This window comes from Toxorhynchites rutilus, chromosome 3 (genome assembly GCF_029784135.1).
Source record: "Toxorhynchites rutilus septentrionalis strain SRP chromosome 3, ASM2978413v1, whole genome shotgun sequence".
In the NCBI taxonomy this organism is placed as follows: Eukaryota; Metazoa; Arthropoda; class Insecta; order Diptera; family Culicidae; genus Toxorhynchites; species Toxorhynchites rutilus.
In genome coordinates, this window is record NC_073746.1 from 269626012 (window position 1) to 269644941 (window position 18930).

General features: G+C 38.0%; 2 protein-coding genes across 2 annotated transcripts in view; both read left to right on the top strand.

Annotated features, from left to right (window-relative positions):
- Positions 1-4532, top strand: part of LOC129774227 (transmembrane protease serine 9-like) — a 39525-nt gene extending 34993 nt beyond the window's left edge. Inside the window, exons 10-13 of the mRNA XM_055777935.1 lie at positions 2113-2276; positions 3440-3699; positions 3768-4060; positions 4118-4532. Coding sequence (XP_055633910.1) covers positions 2113-2276; positions 3440-3699; positions 3768-4060; positions 4118-4419 — 1019 coding nt within the window. The 3' untranslated portion in view covers positions 4420-4532. The remainder of the gene's footprint in view (positions 1-2112; positions 2277-3439; positions 3700-3767; positions 4061-4117) is intronic.
- Positions 4533-14279: 9747 nt separating this feature from the next.
- On the top strand, positions 14280-18679 carry LOC129775532 (CLIP domain-containing serine protease B4-like). Its single transcript, XM_055780370.1, has 5 exons — positions 14280-14557; positions 14614-14777; positions 17462-17721; positions 17782-18074; positions 18132-18679. Exons 1-5 carry the CDS (start codon positions 14488-14490, stop codon positions 18431-18433), a joined length of 1089 nt encoding a protein of 362 aa, XP_055636345.1. The 5' UTR covers positions 14280-14487; the 3' UTR covers positions 18434-18679.
- Positions 18680-18930: the final 251 nt, after the last annotated feature.

Below are 18930 nucleotides of genomic sequence, written 5' to 3' on the forward strand. Positions count from 1 at the left end.
AATGTTGAGTACGTTGAATGATTGATAATGGTCAGAACCAATATTATATTCCCAATATGTTTTACTACTGATCTGATTGTTTCACTATCTACTTGAAGATTCAGAAATTCAGGTAATTACAACATAAAAAACGAAATTGCTTCTCTACGTGCATCGCCGTGCAGTGAATAGGGAATAGTAATTATATGGTTTCTTATATTCATCTATTAGGAAACGGTAAGTGATAAGATACTATCACGAAAGGCATATTTGGACTCTACAAAGAATGTGATTCAAATGTGCATTTAGCTTATAGCATATAATACTGGTAATTGTTGATTTTCGAACGATGTATGAATAGTGTATGGAACTAGATCTGTTATGCTTTTGTGATTTTTCGAAAACTTTTTTTTTAAATTGCTCAAATGTTTTCGAACAAAAAATGTTTCTTTGCATATTGAGCATACATATTACATTGTGTAGAATGCGTAACAGTGAAAAAGTCGATTTTGTTCATTTTGTCGCTTACGTCTCCTTTGTATAGGCATGAGCTGTTTGGTACTCATTTACATTTGTGCAGATCGGAATGTATTTCCCTAACATGGAAAACAAAACCGGGGAGCATGAGAAAATCGAATGAATTTTCAATAAACCTTTTTACCTAAAACATAAAGTTCTCGGTATCAATTGAAATATCTCCCCGTTCGGTGAGTAGAATCTTTCCAACTTCCGAAATGTATAATTATCGGGTCTCCCCCTTTCAAATCTTACCATTACTCTAGTTCAGGGATTCTCAACTGTTTTGGGCAAGAGACCCCTTTCCTAGAATGAAGTGATACCTTAGAGTCTAAAGCTTAGACTCATATAGCCAAATTTCTTCAAATCATATCTCTAGACTATTTAAATTCGGTTCATTATTTGTGAGTTTAAGCCTCAAATCTCTGTTTGTATCCACACAAAAACCATTTTCGAGAAAGTATGATGATGAGAAAGCGTTAAGATATATTTCAGCAAAGTTCCACAGTGTATCCTGTGTTTCAATGTTGCGTTGCAACCAGAACTTCTGATAGCCTTGGTCGAACTTCTACCTGAGCTCCTCATCTGTCCTGATGGTAATTAACTCTTTTTGTATTATTTGGTTGTAGATTTAGGTCGGCGGATCACCAAAATCAGTTTTTGTTTATACCGACCACTGGGAAACCCTTGAGAATCCCTGCTCTAAGTTATCTTTTTTTACCTACTTTTCAATAAACCAGAACGGTCAAAATTGTTCAAAACTTTCCCTGAATTTGAGTCAATTAAACCGAGATTGAAATTGTTTTGCGGAAAAGATAATGCTATTTAGTAGGAGCTGATTATTTCTACAATAATAACAAATTCATGGAGCAAACATATTTCGAATATAAACAACCATGTTCTATGAATTACAGGAAAAAGCATCGGTGCATTGATCCGTTTCAAGGGATCATCCGCGTTCTGCCTTCCCAGTTCCAAAGCACCTGACCAGTGTGTGCTATTTTATTAGCTGGAAGCGATCGTAGATCATCGTAGCACAATCAATACTACGCAAAATAGCGTACTTCCCGCAAGTCGCGTTCGTGTCTAGAACTTGTTTCTGTTCCATCCTCAACACTACAAAGAAATCGTCGGATTTGTATACTCAGTGTTTGTGTAATGACAGACAAACGCCATACCAAGAGCTACAGCCTAACACTTGATTTGCTCGCGGGCTCATGGTTTTAGCCCACAGTACAACATACACATGCTTGACCAACCGATCAACGGAAAACGATTGTATTGGTAGATGCTGGGGACAACCAAATTTTTATTTTGTTCCATCACAGTTGTTATCAATAGCTGGAGCCAAAAGGTCGAAATCGCAAGGCTATCTGTTAATCGCTCCGTCAGTACCTCTTATGGTTAACTCTATCACGGTTGATATTTGTTCATCCTCGCAGTGTGGATTCCTGACAAGTGGTGAACCTTGTTCATTTATCGTGTAGAAATGTACAGAACTTGTGGGATCCTGGTATCCATATTCTATTTCTGGCTCGTTTCACAAGGATCGGCTTTAAGTATTTTTTTCACAAATAAATCAAATGTAGATCTTATTGACGTTTCCATCGTTATTAGATTTAAATGACCCATGCAAGAATCCCGAAAACGAGTCCGGTCGTTGCATATTCCTGCGCGAATGTGCACCATTAGCTGCCATTTATACGAAACCAGTGATTTCACCAGACGAAAGCGAATTCGTCTCGAGGAGCCGATGTGGTAGTTCTGAAGGAAAAGCGTTGGTAAGTCATAAAAACAATAAAAACAAAGCAAATAACATTCGCGATCAGCTTCATTACCGGGAATCCCCTGTAGCCGGTTAACCTCTCGGGGGCCAACTAGTGATAATACCGCTGAGAAACCGGTTGCTTGCTTCTTGTGTATGGTCGGTCGATGATTCTTACGGGTTGTGCGTTTTGCAAATTCACACTTTTGAAAATGGTAATCAGTTGGTGGAAGCGTGAATATTTTGATGCACCGTGCGAATGCAAATCATTCGATTATCTTTATCAACATGAACTGTGTTTGAGATTAATTATTATCTCCGATCAATTCTCGATTGCGATTCATTCTTTGTAACGAACTCACACTTTTTGTTGAGCTTTTTCGAGCATAAACTTGTTGACACGTAGAAAAGGCCTTCATCAAACCACGGGGCAATTGTTTTAGCATGATTCATATGTCAGTTACAGAAGACTTTTGAGTCCAATTAAACTTATATATATTTATATTTCAAAAGTTTAATGATTTCGATATTAACATTCATTAAATATAGTTTTCTAGCTGAACTTTATTTTTTTCGTTTTAGTTTAGGTATAGCATTAAATTTTCGTTATACGCGATAACCATGCCACCCAATTTCGCGGATAAATAGGATTCCACTGTATTTAGAGTTCTTTATCAAATATCACAACCTTGGTGGTAACCTAAGTAGAAAAAGTTTCAGAATGCGCATGTCCAGTCAGGAAAACTTTCGAAACTCCCACTGGCAAAACGGGAATCGAAACCGAAATCCTTGGCATCATATATGTGATCGAAGCATACTCGACCATGGAAGCCAATCTCAATCACAAACATGTATTTCGTTTCAACGCAGTTACCATCAACGGTCATACATTTCTACCAACGTAAAACAAGTTTTTTTCATTCCCTAGCCTAAGAATGTATTAGAGATTTTTTTTCAAATTCAGGACTTGACAACTTCCTACCCTTCATCGTCTCGGGTGTAGGGATTACCTTTATGGCTCTTGAGCAGATGAAACAAAGAAAAGATACATATAACAAGGTCCCATGGATGAGGAGGGTGTTGGTTTAAGCTTCTTTTGAAGTAACATATCAATCAAGAAGTTCACATGATGACATAAAAATCTAAATTATTTTTTCCACCATTCTTTCTTTTCCAAAGGTCTGCTGCGCAGGAGTTGCTGTGGATAACCGAGGCTCCGGTTCAAAGCTTCTCAGGACTCCTCAATGCGGGCTCGATCTGTCGGACCGTATCGTGGGAGGCCAACCAACCCAGTTGGACGAATTCCCCTGGACCGCTCTAATTCAATATCGTAAACCAGACGGACGAGCGGGATTCCACTGTGGAGGATCACTGATCAATTCGCGCTACGTCCTGACGGCGGGTCATTGTATAAATGCAATTCCTAACGGATGGAATGTGTAAGTACAGTCGCAAGTATTGGGATGGATGCTTCAAGAATTCAATGCTGTTCAAAACGATTTTATAGACTCGGCATTCGTCTCGGGGAGTACGATACTACTAATGAAGGACAGGATTGCATCGATGGTGTTTGTGCTGATGTTCCGGTAGACGTAGACGTAGAGAAGATAATCGTTCATGAAGACTACATCCCCAGTGCTAGGAGCCAGTATAATGATATTGCCCTAATTCGGTTGGCTCGTGATGTTTCATTTTCGGAGTACATCAAGCCCATTTGTTTGCCAGTAGACCAAGCTGAACGAACGCGTGAAAACGTCGGAACTGTAGCCATTGCCGCTGGATGGGGCAGAACAGAAACAGGTGAGTGACATGTTGAACATATCGGTTCCTATTTTTGTCAACATTTTGTTTTTGTAGCGCATGCGAGTCCCATTAAGCTGAAGGTTAATTTGGATATCAGCGATCCGGTGCAGTGCGGCACGGTCTACAGAGCCTCTGGGATCAATTTGAGAGAAACGCAGCTTTGCGCAGGCGGTCTTCGCGGTAAGGACACTTGCAGCGGAGATTCCGGTGGTCCTCTAATGAAGCGTATCAAGTCCAGCTATTATTTGTACGGAATCGTTAGCTTCGGTCCGAGTAAATGCGGTACCAAGGATGTTCCCGGAGTATACACTAATGTTGTAAAATATATTGATTGGGTTGAAAATAATCTGCAATAGTTGAAACTATGACAAAATATCGATTCATCAGATGTCGATGTTCGTTATTATAAAAGTAAATGGTCAGTAAATGGATTATTGCAAAATAATTTTATTTATTATGACGAAAAATATTGTATTTGCTCTTTCCTCTACCGAAATTGCTCTGTCGACATTTCATTTATTCGTATTCGAGGAAAATTTCATTCGTTTATATTCGAATATATATTAGGTTAGGGAAAAAGTAATCCATTATTTTTGGGTGAAATTCAAAATATTTTTTCATATGCTTCGAATTGTCCGATGAGGGTTAAATATGCACTGTTTTGTCGCAAGATTTGTTGCCATTCTAGAGGTAGTTTCAAAATGTCTTTCTCATCGGAGTCTTGGTCCTTATTGAAAAAAAAACACTAGCAATAGATTTCTATAATCTTCTCTTGATCGCAATTTCTTATCCCTTGGGAAGTTTTACAATGCGAAAAAAGGGTGGTAATCGTTTGGTACCAGGTCCGGACTATATGTTGGATGCATTAAAACATCCCGATCAAGCTCCCGGAGTTGTGTGGCCTTGCGTTGTCCTGAACAACAACAGCTTCTTTGTTGGGCGATTCTGGAAGTTTCAGGTAAATCGCTAGCTTCAAACGGTCCATTTGTTAACTGCAGAGAACTTAGTGTATTGTACTATTTTTTTTCAAAAAAATAAAAATTAAAATGTACCGAATTATCTCATTGTTGACATTTGTTGACCTATGTTAACCTTTGTTAACACCCTGTAACTCACAACACTGAATGGAACAAACAAAAACAGCAAAAGAATGTTTTTGTGTGAAATATCACCTTTACAACGAGTATAAACTTGAGATTGTATGATTGATATCACGCGAGATATTGATCACTAAAGTCAGCTATCGAGATAATAATGGATTACTTTTTCCTCAACCGAATTTTAAAAGTATAATCTGGAATCTATGAAAAAATTTACCATACACACTCGACAAAAAAAAATTAATAAAATAGAGTGCAAAGTAGAAATTTTGAGCTGATTTTTGAAATACTGCAACTTCTTGAAAAATCAACGCATGAAGATGGGATGTACATCATTTTAAGGCTTAACTTTCAAGTTTCAGAATACTTATTTATTGATGTAGAACCTTTTAGTACTTTTTTTTGAGTGAAAATTTTCCTCTTCGTATTTGATGATGAATAATTTGATAAATAATGATATCGCACCGCAAACCGAAAGGTTGTTATTAAAACACTAATAAATTCCGTACAAGGTTAATTTGTTGGTTTGACAAATTGAAATTTGTTTTTTAATCGATTTCAAACAAGTTCCAAAAAAGGTTTTCGAGATGTTTTAGAGAATCTTCTGTAATTTTGTAAATATTGCAGTAAGTTCTAATATTGGGTTGGGAAAAAAGAAATGTCGTATATTGTCAAAATAAGGCAACACTTAAACATATCTTGTGTTGTACTTATCACATCGGGTCGTACTATACGGCTATTTAATGACGACAATCTGTGCTACAAGTGTCGTTTTGACAGTGTTGTGATTGTCCTTTTAAGTCTCAAGTTATAGCGCGTCAAAGATGGAGTCCACCAAGCAAGAAATTCGCCATATTCTACGTTTTTACTACCTGCGAGGTAAAACTGCAATGAAGGCGGCCGAAAAAAATCGTGTAGTTTATGGACCCGATACTGTAACGATTCGCACAGCACAGCGTTGGTCTGATCGATTTCGTTCTGGTGTAGTGGCTGTCGAAGATACACCCCGTACTGGTAGGCCAATCGTCGAGGAAACCGATAAAATCATTGAAATCATCCAAGTAGACCGGCATGTGAGCACTCGCTCGATTGGCCAGAAACTGGGTATAGACCATAAAACCGTTTGGAACCATTTGCAGAAGATTGAATTCCAAAAAAAAAAGCTGGATGTATGGGTGCCACACGAGTTGACGCCAAAAAATCTTTTAGATCGAGTCAACGCCTGCGATGCATCGCTGAAACGGAACGAACTCGACCCATTTTTAAGAAGATGGTAACTGGTGACGAAAAGTGGATCACGTACGACAACCTAAATCGAAAAAAGTCGTGGTCGAAGCGCGGTGAGCCGGCCCAAACGATCGCCAAGCCCGGATTGACGGGGAGGAAGGTTTTGCTGTGTGTTTGGTGGGATTGGGAGGGAATCATCAGCTATGAGCTGCTCAACTATGGCCTGACCCTATACTCGGTACTCTACTGTGAGCAGCTTGACCGTTTGAAGTAGGCGATTGACCCGAAATGATCAATAGAAATGGTGTTGTTTTCCACCAGGGCAACGCTCGGCCTCACACATCTTTGATGACCCGCCAGAAGCTACGGGAGCTCAGATGGGATGTCCTATTATCATCTCTTCCGGTCCATGCAAAACGCTCTTAGTGATACTAAGTTGGCCTCAAAAAAGACTTGCGAAAACTGGTTGTCTGAGTTTTTTGCAAATAAGAAGGGGGGATTTTATAAGGGGGGGATAATGAAGTTGCCTTCTAAATGGCAACAAGTTTGCGAACAAAACGGTGCATATTTGACTTAAATTGGATAATTTATTAAGTTATGAATTTTTGTGTTTGAAAAAAGTGAAAAAAATTGATTTTTCGAACCATCGGTTAACTTTGAAAAATCATAATTCAAAAACGAAAAAAACGCCTCTCTGGTTTCGACATATGTTATGTGAAAAATTCTCCGCTTTCCATAAAAAATATAAAAAAATATAGCGTCTTTGGTCCCGAGACTAAGAAAACAATAAAAAATCAATACAACCAATAAGAACGAGAGCAGGATTCGAATTTTCTGCAGGTATAGCGTTTTTCAAAAAAGACCAGGTAATTGGCTTTAATTTGATATGTCGATCATCTGAATCGGTTTAGTAGTTCAAAAGTTATGAGTTTTTGAAAAAAGTCATTTTTGGAAAAAAAAAGAAGAGGAAAAAGTTGATTTTTTGGACAACCCTAAAATGGGAATGGTTACCCTAATGAAAAAAATAAAAAATACGAGTCTGATGTTTTGCGATAAACAAAACAACCAATTTTGACGAAAATCTGAAAACCACTATATCGGTTTGGCATGGATTGGCTGAAGTATTGTATCACATGTTGTTCATAAATTGAGATCAAAATAAAGAGTACTAAAAGCTACACCGGTCACAGGCAGTCATTAAAAAAATCGAAGAATCAAATTTACAAACTAAACTGAAGTACTTTCTGGAGACATCTGCGACATTTGGTAGAAAAATTCAAAGAATTTCGTTTTTTTTTGGTTCTGCTAGCCGCATGCGTGTAGCGTGTGCTTAATGTAAACTCATTGTGACAACATTTTGTCTGCGAACCAGGGATGCTCGGTGATTTCCCCATGTCTCCACTGATGTCTCTAAGATGTCTAGACAACAAAAATATAGGATTCATGACTCTATTTTCATACAATCATGGTTCAATATAATCTTCAATCAATCAAAATCAATTAATTAATGATTAAATTGAATCGATCTGCAAAATTATGCAAAAGTTTCGCCCTTCCCAGGAGACAGTCTAGACTTATTAGTGGAATCACAGAAGCACCGGGGTATCGATAGCTGATTTCATAAGTGCAAGCGGTCGAAAGTCGTCGAAGCAGTATCAAAACAACGGTAAGTAGCGTATTTTCCATCGCGTGTGTGCCTAAAACTTCATTGAGTCTCAGCGCAACATAAACAGACCACCCATTCTTCGCGCTTAGTATTCGTGTAACAATTATTCGCTCAATCATAATCGGCGGCTCATCGTTTAATTGCTCTTGATGACGATGATGATGATGGCCCACCTCATACCCCTACAAAGGTTTGAGCAGGACGATTTATCTTATAGATAATAATTAAGTTTAAAAATATCAAGAGACCAGTATTATAAAAAAAAACCAAGCGAACTGGATCTGTTGCAGGCATAAATATCTATTAATAGAACAGTAAAAATAGGCACAAACTGCGAAAAAACAAACAATGTTCCTATCCATATTGACATTGACATAGTCATAGTCTCAACTTCAGGCCCAATGTTTTTTCTAAGGCATGTCAAGAAAATTTCCAACCCGGGAATATCCTTGACTGATTGGGAATTGAACCCAATATCTAAAAGTTTCTACTTAGAACATAAAAGAAATCTGCTACAATCAGAAATAATCGATATAACCATCTGATGAATGATAGTTTACGACAATTCCGAATGAGCTATCCCAATTCCAGTTTCCACTCCAGACCCTATATAAAAATTTCATTATGTGTCAGTTTTCTGCCAGTGTTCATTATTAACATTCGTCCAGGCCCACCAAACGCGCGCGAGTCTCAAACTTTCGTAGACAACGCTAATTTTTTTTTTTTTATAACAATCTACAATTTTAACAAATTTAACAATACAAATTTAACAACAAAAAAACATCATCATCATCAGTACGAACATGGCAGTTTGAGATACCTGTAAATATTTTTTCTAATTTCAATTGATATTAAACATAAATAAATCATTTGACAAAAAAATTACGAAAACCTGTTTACAAAACAGATTTTACGTGGGAAATACACATTCTCTTAAACTCTGCCATTGTTGCCGCACGTTTTATTTCTCTGGGTATCGAATTGAAAAAATGTATTCCTTTGTATAACAACGAGTTCTGCGACCTACTGAATATAAAGTTAGGTGTTCTTGCATCATCCGCGTTTCTAGTATTGTATCTATGAACATCACTTCCTCTTTCAATTCGATCACACAAGTATCGAGGCAGCATACCGTTTAAAATTTTGAAGACGAACACCATTGTCAAGTAATAAATTCTTTGCTTCACAGATAGCCACTGTAGCGCGTCCAACATCAAATTAGAGGAAGTGTATCTACTACATCTTAAAATCAAACGCATAATCTTATTTTGTAAACGCTGCAATCTCGTTAATTGTGTATTGTTTGCAAGGAATAGGATCGACGAGCAAAAGTCTATGTGCGGTGAGATCAATGATTTATACAATTTAATTTTACTGTTCACAGTCAGTTCTTTTTTCAAACGACACAAAACGCCGTATTTCTTGGCAATCTTCTTGATGACATATTTAATGTGAGACTTGAAAGTTAAATTGTCATCAATGATAACTCCTAGGTATTTGATTTCATTCACGCGTTCTAATGTCTCACCATCTATTTCAAAATTTACGTCAATACTGGAGTTTGCTGAAGAAATCAGCATGTATTTTGTTTTGCCAACATTTAATTTCAATTGTTTAAATTTAAGCCACTGAGCCAGAGAATGCAAGTCTTCGTTTATGTGATCCTCGGTTTCTTTTGTATCCTTAGCTGCGATGAACAGGACAGTATCATCCGCGAACAAATTAATATCACAATATCGTAAAACCCGTCGCAGATCATTTATATATAAAATAAACAAAATGGGCCCTAAGACACTTCCCTGCGGCACCCCGAGTGAGTTGCCGATGGGATCGGAAATAGAATCATTAAAACGAGTCTTTTGAGTTCTGTCGCACAAATAGCTTTCGAACCATTTGTACGACATTCCTACAATTCCATTGCGCTCCAATGTTTGTAACAATAAGGGCCTAGAAATTGTTTCAAAAGCGCGTTTAAGATCCAGAAATACCGCAAATATAGTCTCTTTCGCTTCGATATTCTCTTTCCATTTTGCTAACACCAGATTCAGAGCGGTTTCACAAGAGTGTCCCTCTCGATATCCCGACTGTTCCGGTATTAGCAAATTGTTGTTATCTACAAAATGCATCAGCTGGACTTTCACTTTTCTAGTATTTTTTCTAATGTGTGCAACATGTTAATAGGGCGGTACTCTTCGGCTTTATCCGTCCCATTAACTTTGGGGATCAGAATCACAAGGGATCCCTTCCAAACCGTTGACACGTGCCCAGTTCGTAAAGATTCATTAATTAGGTCCAGTAGATCGTGTCCAATGACATGAAAGCAATCTTGTATCACTTTTGCGTTGACATTATCGATACCAGCCGATTTTTGCAATGAAAAACAAATATCTCTTAACTCAGCAAAAGTGATGGGTGCAAAACAATCTAAAGGGTGTGTCACATCAAATTGCATCACGGAAAAAAACGCTGTAGAAATTCGCCCAGTAGACCGATCCTTTTGAAAATTTTAGACAGTAAAATAAAAACTATTAAACAATCTTTGGCATTTTCTTTTTATTCATACTTCGAGCCCAAGCCCGTATGCTCGTACCTTCCTCTTTACCCCGTCCATAAGGTTCTGTACAACGTCAGGTTGTAGTTTTTTTTGAACAGAAATCCATTTTCTCTTGAAGTCCGCCTCCGATTTGACAACTTTTGGGTTCTTCCGGAGGTTCTTCCTGCTTCATAATCGCCCAATATTTCTCTATTCGGGCGAAGCTCCGGCGCGTTGGGCGGGTTCATTTCCTTTGGCACGAAGGTGACCCCGTTGGCTTCGTACCACTCCAACACGTCCTTTGAATAGTGGCACGAAGCGAGATCCGGCCAGAAGATGGTCGGGCCCTCGTGCTGCTTCAATAATGGTAGTAAGCGTTTGTAGGCACTCCTTAAGGTAAACCTGCCCGTTTACCGTGCCGGTCATCACGAAGGGGGCGCTCCGCTTTCCGCAAGAGCAGATCGCTTGCCACACCATGTACTTTTTGGCAAACTTGGATAGTTTCTGCTTGCGAATCTCCTCCGGAACGCTGAATTTGTCCTCTGCGGAGAAGAACAACAGGCCCGGCAGCTGACGAAAGTCCGCTTTGACGTAGGTTTCGTCGTCCATTACCAGGCAATGCGGCTTCGTCAGCATTTCGGTGTACAGCTTCCAGGCTCGCGTCTTCCCCACCATGTTTTGCCTTTGGTCGCGGTTAGGAGCCTTCTGAACCTTGTATGTACGCAGGCCCTCCCGCTGCTTGGTCCGCTGGACGAATGAACTTGACAAATTCAGCTTATTGGCGACATCCCGGACCGAACTTCTCGGATCACGTCTAAACTGCTTAACTACGCGCTTGTGATCTTTTTCACTGACGGAGCATCCATTTTTGCCGTTCTTCACCTTCCGGTCGATGGTTAGGTTCTCGAAGTATCGTTTTAGTACTCTGCTGACCATGGATTGGACGATTCCCAGCATTTTACCGATGTCCCGATGTGACAACTCCGGATTCTCGAAATGAGTGCACAGGATTAATTCACGACGCTCTTTTTCGTTCGACGACATTTTTCCAAATTTACGAAAAATTGACAGTGAAGCATGGCCAACGTGATCTATACACTCTTATCTGATCATAGACGAAAGCTGAAGATATAATTCCTAAAAATTAAATTTCTACAGCGTTTTTTCCGTGATGCAATTTGATGTGACACACCCTTTAGTCTACAATTGATATTAATCGGCTGTATTATTTCGTCAGGTTCGCTGACCAAGTCAATACTTTGGTTGATCAGCAGAACACTATTGACGAAATAACTGTTGAATTTATCGGCAATGGTTTGGTCTGACTGTTCTTCTGACCCTTCGAAAACTATGGATCGCGGTGTACTATTTTTAGAATTTAATAACTTTTTCAATAATTTCCATAGTTCTTTGCTATTATTTTGATGTTCATCGATTTTCCTCTGTATATATTCACTTCTAGTCCTTTTCAAGACCTGTGAATATATATTCCGCGCGAAGGTGTACCTATTCCAATCATTTTCTAAATTAGTCTTTATAAACTTTTTGTACTTTTTATCTCTTTTGCGTTTGAGACGCAGCAGATCAAAAGAGTACCAGCTGTTCGAATTGTTTAATTCAATATATTTTTCAACCACTAATTTATTGGTACACTCTCTCAGAATATCGGTCAGAACAGCTGCTTTATCATTCAGATGTCCCATCATTGCTTCAAAATCCAGGCTTGTCGGAACAAGCTGAGACATGGCTTCTTTGGAATATCTATTCCAGTTTTTAATTTTTATTCTATTTCCATCACGGTAATCCTGTCCATTCTCAATGTAAACAAAAATTGTCTCATGATCAGTTATTTTGAATTTGGCCTGTGTAGAAGAATGGACAGTAGCAAAATTTGAATACACGTGATCTATTAGAGTTCTACTATATTTAGATATTCTAGTGGCTTCGTTAACATATTGTTTTAAGGTAAAGTAATGTGATAATTGTTTCAATTGATTCGAACTTCGGGCATTAAGCCAGTCAATGTTAAAATCACCAGCAATTATATTTAACTTACTGCAATCCACAATGCTTTCCTACCAGTTTTCCAAAATATCTAGAAAACGCTGGTCACTAGAACTGTGGGAATGATATATAATTCCATAATTTCCCATCCGCATGCCTCTTTCAACTGAAATAGCCAAGAACCAGTTATTTTCAACAGCTTCGTTTAAAAGAATGTTGAATTTGACTGATTCTATTGCATAAATTGCAACACCTCCAGTGTGTTTGGAGTGCGACAAGCAAAAAGCAACTTTATAGCCCGGAATTTTGTACGGATCATATGATTCTCCATCGATTATGTGAATTTCAGAAAGAAAAACCATCTGAGGACGCATGTTTTCTACAAGATATCGCATTTCTGCGTAATTTGTAGAAAGCCCAGCTATATTCAGATAAATTATTGCTAACTTATTCACTCATATATATTTTTTTGAATTGCTATTTGGTTTGAAAAATGACGCTTTTTTTCTTCTCCAGCAGTCTCCGATAGACAGGACACTAGGTGCTATAAGTTGGATGATTTTCATCCAAATTCAACTTCTGTTCATTATTACCTTTGATACAATTTATGCATTTCAATTTAGTTGATGAGCAGTCAGATGTTTTATGTTTCTCATTACACCTTGAAAATGTTTGTTCTTTCTTGCAATCTATGCTCTTATGCCCAAATTCTCCACATTTAAAAAAGCGCAAAACACTAAAGGCCTCAACCACGCTACATTTATCCCACCCGACACTTACTTTACTAGCAGTCATCAGGTTTCTGTAAGTATCATGGTCAACTTCAATTATCGTGTTGTATTTATTATACTTCAAGCGTGGATTTTCATATTCAACAACGACCTTGACATCCTTGATCGAAATGTTTTCATTTTGACTCTTTAAGTAGTCAATGAAAACATCAGAGGAATATCGATCACTCATCCCAATAATTTTTAATTTTGGTTTTATTGGCTTTGGAATAAAAGTACTAAACCCTTTTCCAAGATTGCTTTCAATTCCACTTTTCATTTGCTCAATATTATCCCCTGCTGCACACTCAACAATAATCGAGCCATCTTTATCGTTCCTGAAATTCTCTATTTTGTGTATTTTATCTAATTTAGTCTTCAACATTTTTCTTGCATCATCATTTTTCTTGTCAGACTCTATTGACTTTACCACAATGACTGGACGAGCCTTACGAGCCACGACATTAGCGAAACTTTCAATATTATTGTTATTATTTCTAAACATTTTTTCTTTCAAATCATTATTTTTATTCGTTAACATAATTTTCTTGCTCGGAGTGTCCAAATTAGCACTAATTGAGCTCGGATTAACCTGTCGCTTCCTGTTCATCACAGCTAAATTTCTGTCAACATTTATTTTTTCAGAGAATAAGCTTTTCATATTTTCCAACTTTTTGGCAACACTGCTCTCGAAGCATGCCAACTTCTCTTTGAAAAGCTCGTCGAAAGATCTGATAAGCTTATCTCGCTCATTCTCAAACGCGATGTTTATTTGCTCGGTGAAGCTTTGTCGGACATCAGAGAGCGAAAGTGAGATCTTTTCCATCTCCCTTTGCAATCCACCAACGTCTAAAGCATCACCTCGCCTCGTGATTTGAAATCTGAAATTCCGAGCCGATTACATATTATACTTGTGTTAGAAGATGTTGAGGAAACACGACGTTCTCATTTGGCTCCATCGCAATTCATCTTGACTGCGGGAAAGGTTCAAAACGCGGAGCGCAAGTTCAGTTGATCGAGCGCCTTACCCTCATCAATAACATTTCATACCAGGTTCTTCGAATAGGAAACCTAACATTTTGGATGTAGGGAAACTTAGCAAGTGGTCGAATTAACATTCAAATATGTTCAGAATTGCTGTACTACTGGTGCCATTAGTGCTTCTCGAGCTCGTTTCCCGAGGATCAGCGTTAAGTAGGATCCTCAATCGCATTAAATAGAGATGTTATCAAGATCCTTTTCGTCGATAGGTTTGAACGATCCGTGCAAGAATCCTGACGATCAGCCCGGCCGCTGCATATTTCTTCGTGAGTGTCCAGCCTTACTAAACATTTATAACAAACAAGTGCTCACACCAGACGAGAGTAGTTTTATCCTGAGTAGCCGATGTGGTAAATCTGGGACCAAATCGTTGGTAAGTCAGAGCAAGTATTCGAAACGGAGAGAATAACTATCAACATCTAAAGGTGAAAGAGATTTTTTCCATTCAAAACTTGTAGATAACGGGTTTTCATCATTAGGGAATTTGATGGGAATATGAAATAGGTTTGTGGTTTTGCATTATTTTGGCAACACGCACGTTTTTCTTCTACTGATTAATGCAAAATGACAAGGCAGAACCAATGCGGCTTTGTACAAAAGACCTAAATAACGAAACGAATGGCATTTATCACATAATGCAGACAGAGTTTTCGTTTCTGAAACAAACAAATCTTCCATGAAAGAATATATTAAGACACAGTTTAATCGCCATCAAAGTTATCGTTGGGAATCCCTTAGAGCCTGTTGACCTTCCATCTGCCATTCAGTGATAACAATGTCGGGAAATCAGCGGTTTACTTGTTTTTTCTTATCGTGAAACCGGCGTTTTACTAATAAGTAATTAATTTGGTTTGCGGATTAGTTGCAATTAAGTTCTGGTCGGATGTTTATGTGGATGGCATAAGTTTCCACAATAAAAGATTAGATCGTCGAAATTTTAATAACTCCATTTTACGCGTTTTGGCCTACCCCGACGTTTAGCATTTATTACATCCATTTAATGCAAAACCGATATAGTGGATCTCAGATTTTCATGAAAAGTGGTAATTTTGTTATTTATCCGAAGTATTAGACACGTTTTTCTCCTTTTTTTTATAAGGGAAAAGTTTGAATTTAATTGTATTTGTTTTTTTTATTGTTTACATGGTTATGAACTACACCCAAAATTAATTTTTAGCACATGTTTTGTCATCCCGATTTATTACATTAAATGAGCCTAAAAATAACAGAAAATGTCATAACCCTCAAATACTGGTAAGCATTTGTATAATATGTTTGATATAGCGATGAAAGGTCCATATGAGCGAGCGAAACAAGAGACACATTGTAAATTAACACGTATTAAAGTTTTCGTATACTTTGCCACATACACGGCACAGAGCGAGATGTGTATGGATCTCCTTTATGCTCTCTTTTTTGACGTAGAACTACGTCTTTCAGGAAGGATGCCAAATCAGAAAACAGGTCACGTTTTCATGAAATAAAATTACCGTTAATAACAATTTTCACTGTGAACGAATTCTCATGATCTCATGAAGATTTGTTTGATATGCTATACATTACAATTCGCTAATCTCATGAAAACTGGAGGAACTTCCTTTTTTCCCATACATTTGTTCTGCCGATTGGTGTGCTAACCCTACCCGTATTTCGAATGCTTATAACTCTAACATTTCTTAACAGATCGAAAAGTTGTTTGCATCGATTGATAGGAAATTTTTCTACGCATCTATCACAATTATTAAAATATTATTCGTCATGAGATGAACAATTGGACTGTAAAATGTCAAGCGTTATTTAAACACCCTAACTGCCACGTTTTGATTGGCCCGATTTACGGTTTCGCCAACACAGACTTCAAAATCGACGTACCTGTGGAAATCCGCTCTGCAAATATACGTGCAAGTTGGGGGTATTTTTGTTCCCACCGAGCTGTGTTTCCCTAACACGGACTTCAAAAGCAATGTGCCTGAGGGAATTCGCTTTGTCAAAACATGCAAGTCGGGGGTATTTATTTACCACTTAGCTGTGTTTCCCTAACACGGACTTCAAAATTAATGTGCCTGGGGGAATCCGCTTTGAAAATACATGCAAGTCGGGGGAATTTATTGGTGTTGAGTACTTTTGTACTCGCTTGTCGTTGTGCAGACCGGAAGACGTTTCCCTAAGACTTACTTTTAAACTGAGAAGCCTGGGAAAATCGTCAATTCAGATACTAGAGGTGAATGAACTTTCGCGGTTCGAGAACTACGTAAACATGAGATGTGCAATATTTTCAGAGTGAAATGTAAAATACAATGATCATTTGACAATTTATCCGTTGAAATATTCTGGTAGTCCTAGGCATAATATCAAACGTAAAAGGACGTTCATCAAATTTATTTGTAACGAAGAACATAATATATTACATTAAATTCGATGCATTCTAAAATAATATTCGAAGTAGTAAACAAGTGGATGGCATAATATAATTGCGTAGTTCTACGTCGAAAATATGCGGTCGAGTCCTAGATACAACCCCTTACAATTTTATTCTCAAAAAAACACTTTCCAACTTCATTTTATAATGAGGTGATCACGCACTCATGCAACAGCACCAATAGCTATGTGGATAGCGTGGTCGTGCAAAACAGCATTGCGATCCAGCCGGCCTTGGTTCGATCCCCATTGATATCGTTGGACCTTTTTTTGGGTGATCAAAAAAGAAGGGAGAAAGAAACGTCTGCTTCCATACATACAAACATTTTAAAGCTATTGAGACAGATGATTTTTTTTTTGCTCATTTGACGCTCCATGACACGAAAAGGCATTTTTCTGTTGAAGATGAAATGTTTTCTGGCAACGCTAGTTTGGGTGTAGAGGGCGCTATATTTCTTTATATTTTTTCTTGAAAGCTGAGAATTTATATAACATTCTTCTTCTCACGCTTTTCACGAAAATTTGAGGGCCATTATATCTGTATGGCATGGAATGGCTGTATTAAAAGAGCACATAAAATATATGAAAATTGGTATTGTGTAAGTAAGCGGATGCGATATTCTCGACCCTTTTTCAAAGGTTTGCTGCGCTGGGGCTGATGTAGCCATCTCTAGCTCCTCCTCTAAGTTTCTCAAGTCTCCTCATTGTGGACTTGATTTATCGGACCGTATCGTGGGGGGTCAACCAACCAATTTGGACGAGTTCCCCTGGACCGCTTTGATTCAGTACAGCAAGCCAGACGGAAGGACGGGATTTCACTGTGGCGCATCATTGATCAATTCACGTTATGTGCTAACTGCAGCTCATTGTATCAAAGCGATCCCCAAAGGATGGGAAGTGTAAGTACTGCGAAAGTTCCATATTGCAGAATTTTGAGATAGTTCCTATTGATTCCATAGACTCGGTATTCGTCTCGGGGAGTACGACCTCTTTAATGATGGGAAAGACTGTATTGATGGTGTATGTGCCGATGTTCCGGTGGACGTAGCCATTGAGCAAATAATTGTTCACGAAGAATACAATCTCAGGACTCCTGGCCAGTACAATGATATAGCCCTAATTCGGTTGGCTCGCAACGTTTCGTTTTCGACATATATAAAGCCCATTTGTTTGCCAGTGGATTCCGCTGAACGATTTCGTGACATTGTCGGAACTGTAGCCTCTGCTGCTGGATGGGGCAGAACAGAAACAGGTTATTTATAAAATGGAATTTTTTTTCTCGACATATTTGAACACATATTTCTTGCAGGAAGAGGAAGTTCGATCAAGCTAAAAGTAAGTTTGGAGATCAGTGATCCGGTTCGATGCGCTAAAGCCTACGTACCATCACATATAATTCTAAGAGACACGCAGCTTTGTGCAGGTGGCCTTCGCGGTAAAGATACCTGTAGCGGAGACTCCGGAGGTCCTCTAATGAAACGTATCAAGTCTACCCATTTCCTGTATGGAATCGTTAGCTTCGGACCCAATAAATGCGGTACCAACAAAGTACCAGGAGTATATACCAATGTTGTAAAATATATCGAATGGATTGAAAATAATCTGCAGTAGAATAGGTTATGTTATATCATTATGTTATATCAAACATGAAATAGAAGCACTTTTTCTACTGAATCTACTTCCAAATGGCAACGCAATGCAACTATGAGCCGTGTTTATGAATAGGTAAAAGTCCTCTTTGAGTAGAACAATGCAAATGGTCATTCTCGGATAGGCATAGAAATCATATTATCTTTTCGAAAAATGTTGCTCTATAGATAATGAAACATTCACAATAAGATATTACTTGGGGCTTCATGTTTTGATTTTTTTTATAGAGAAGACCATCTTCTTGGAACTAGGGAAGGATTGAGAATCAGGTCATTTTTAAGCTGTGGGAAAAAGTTGAAGAATTGTAATGGAAACGTTAATAATCATGTATTATTTCAAAATAATAATAATAAAGGTAATAATAATAATAATTATAATAAAGGTAAAATAATAATAATAATAATAACACACAAGATTGGAGACGTACATGTCCGGCAGACCAAGACCTAGATCGGAAT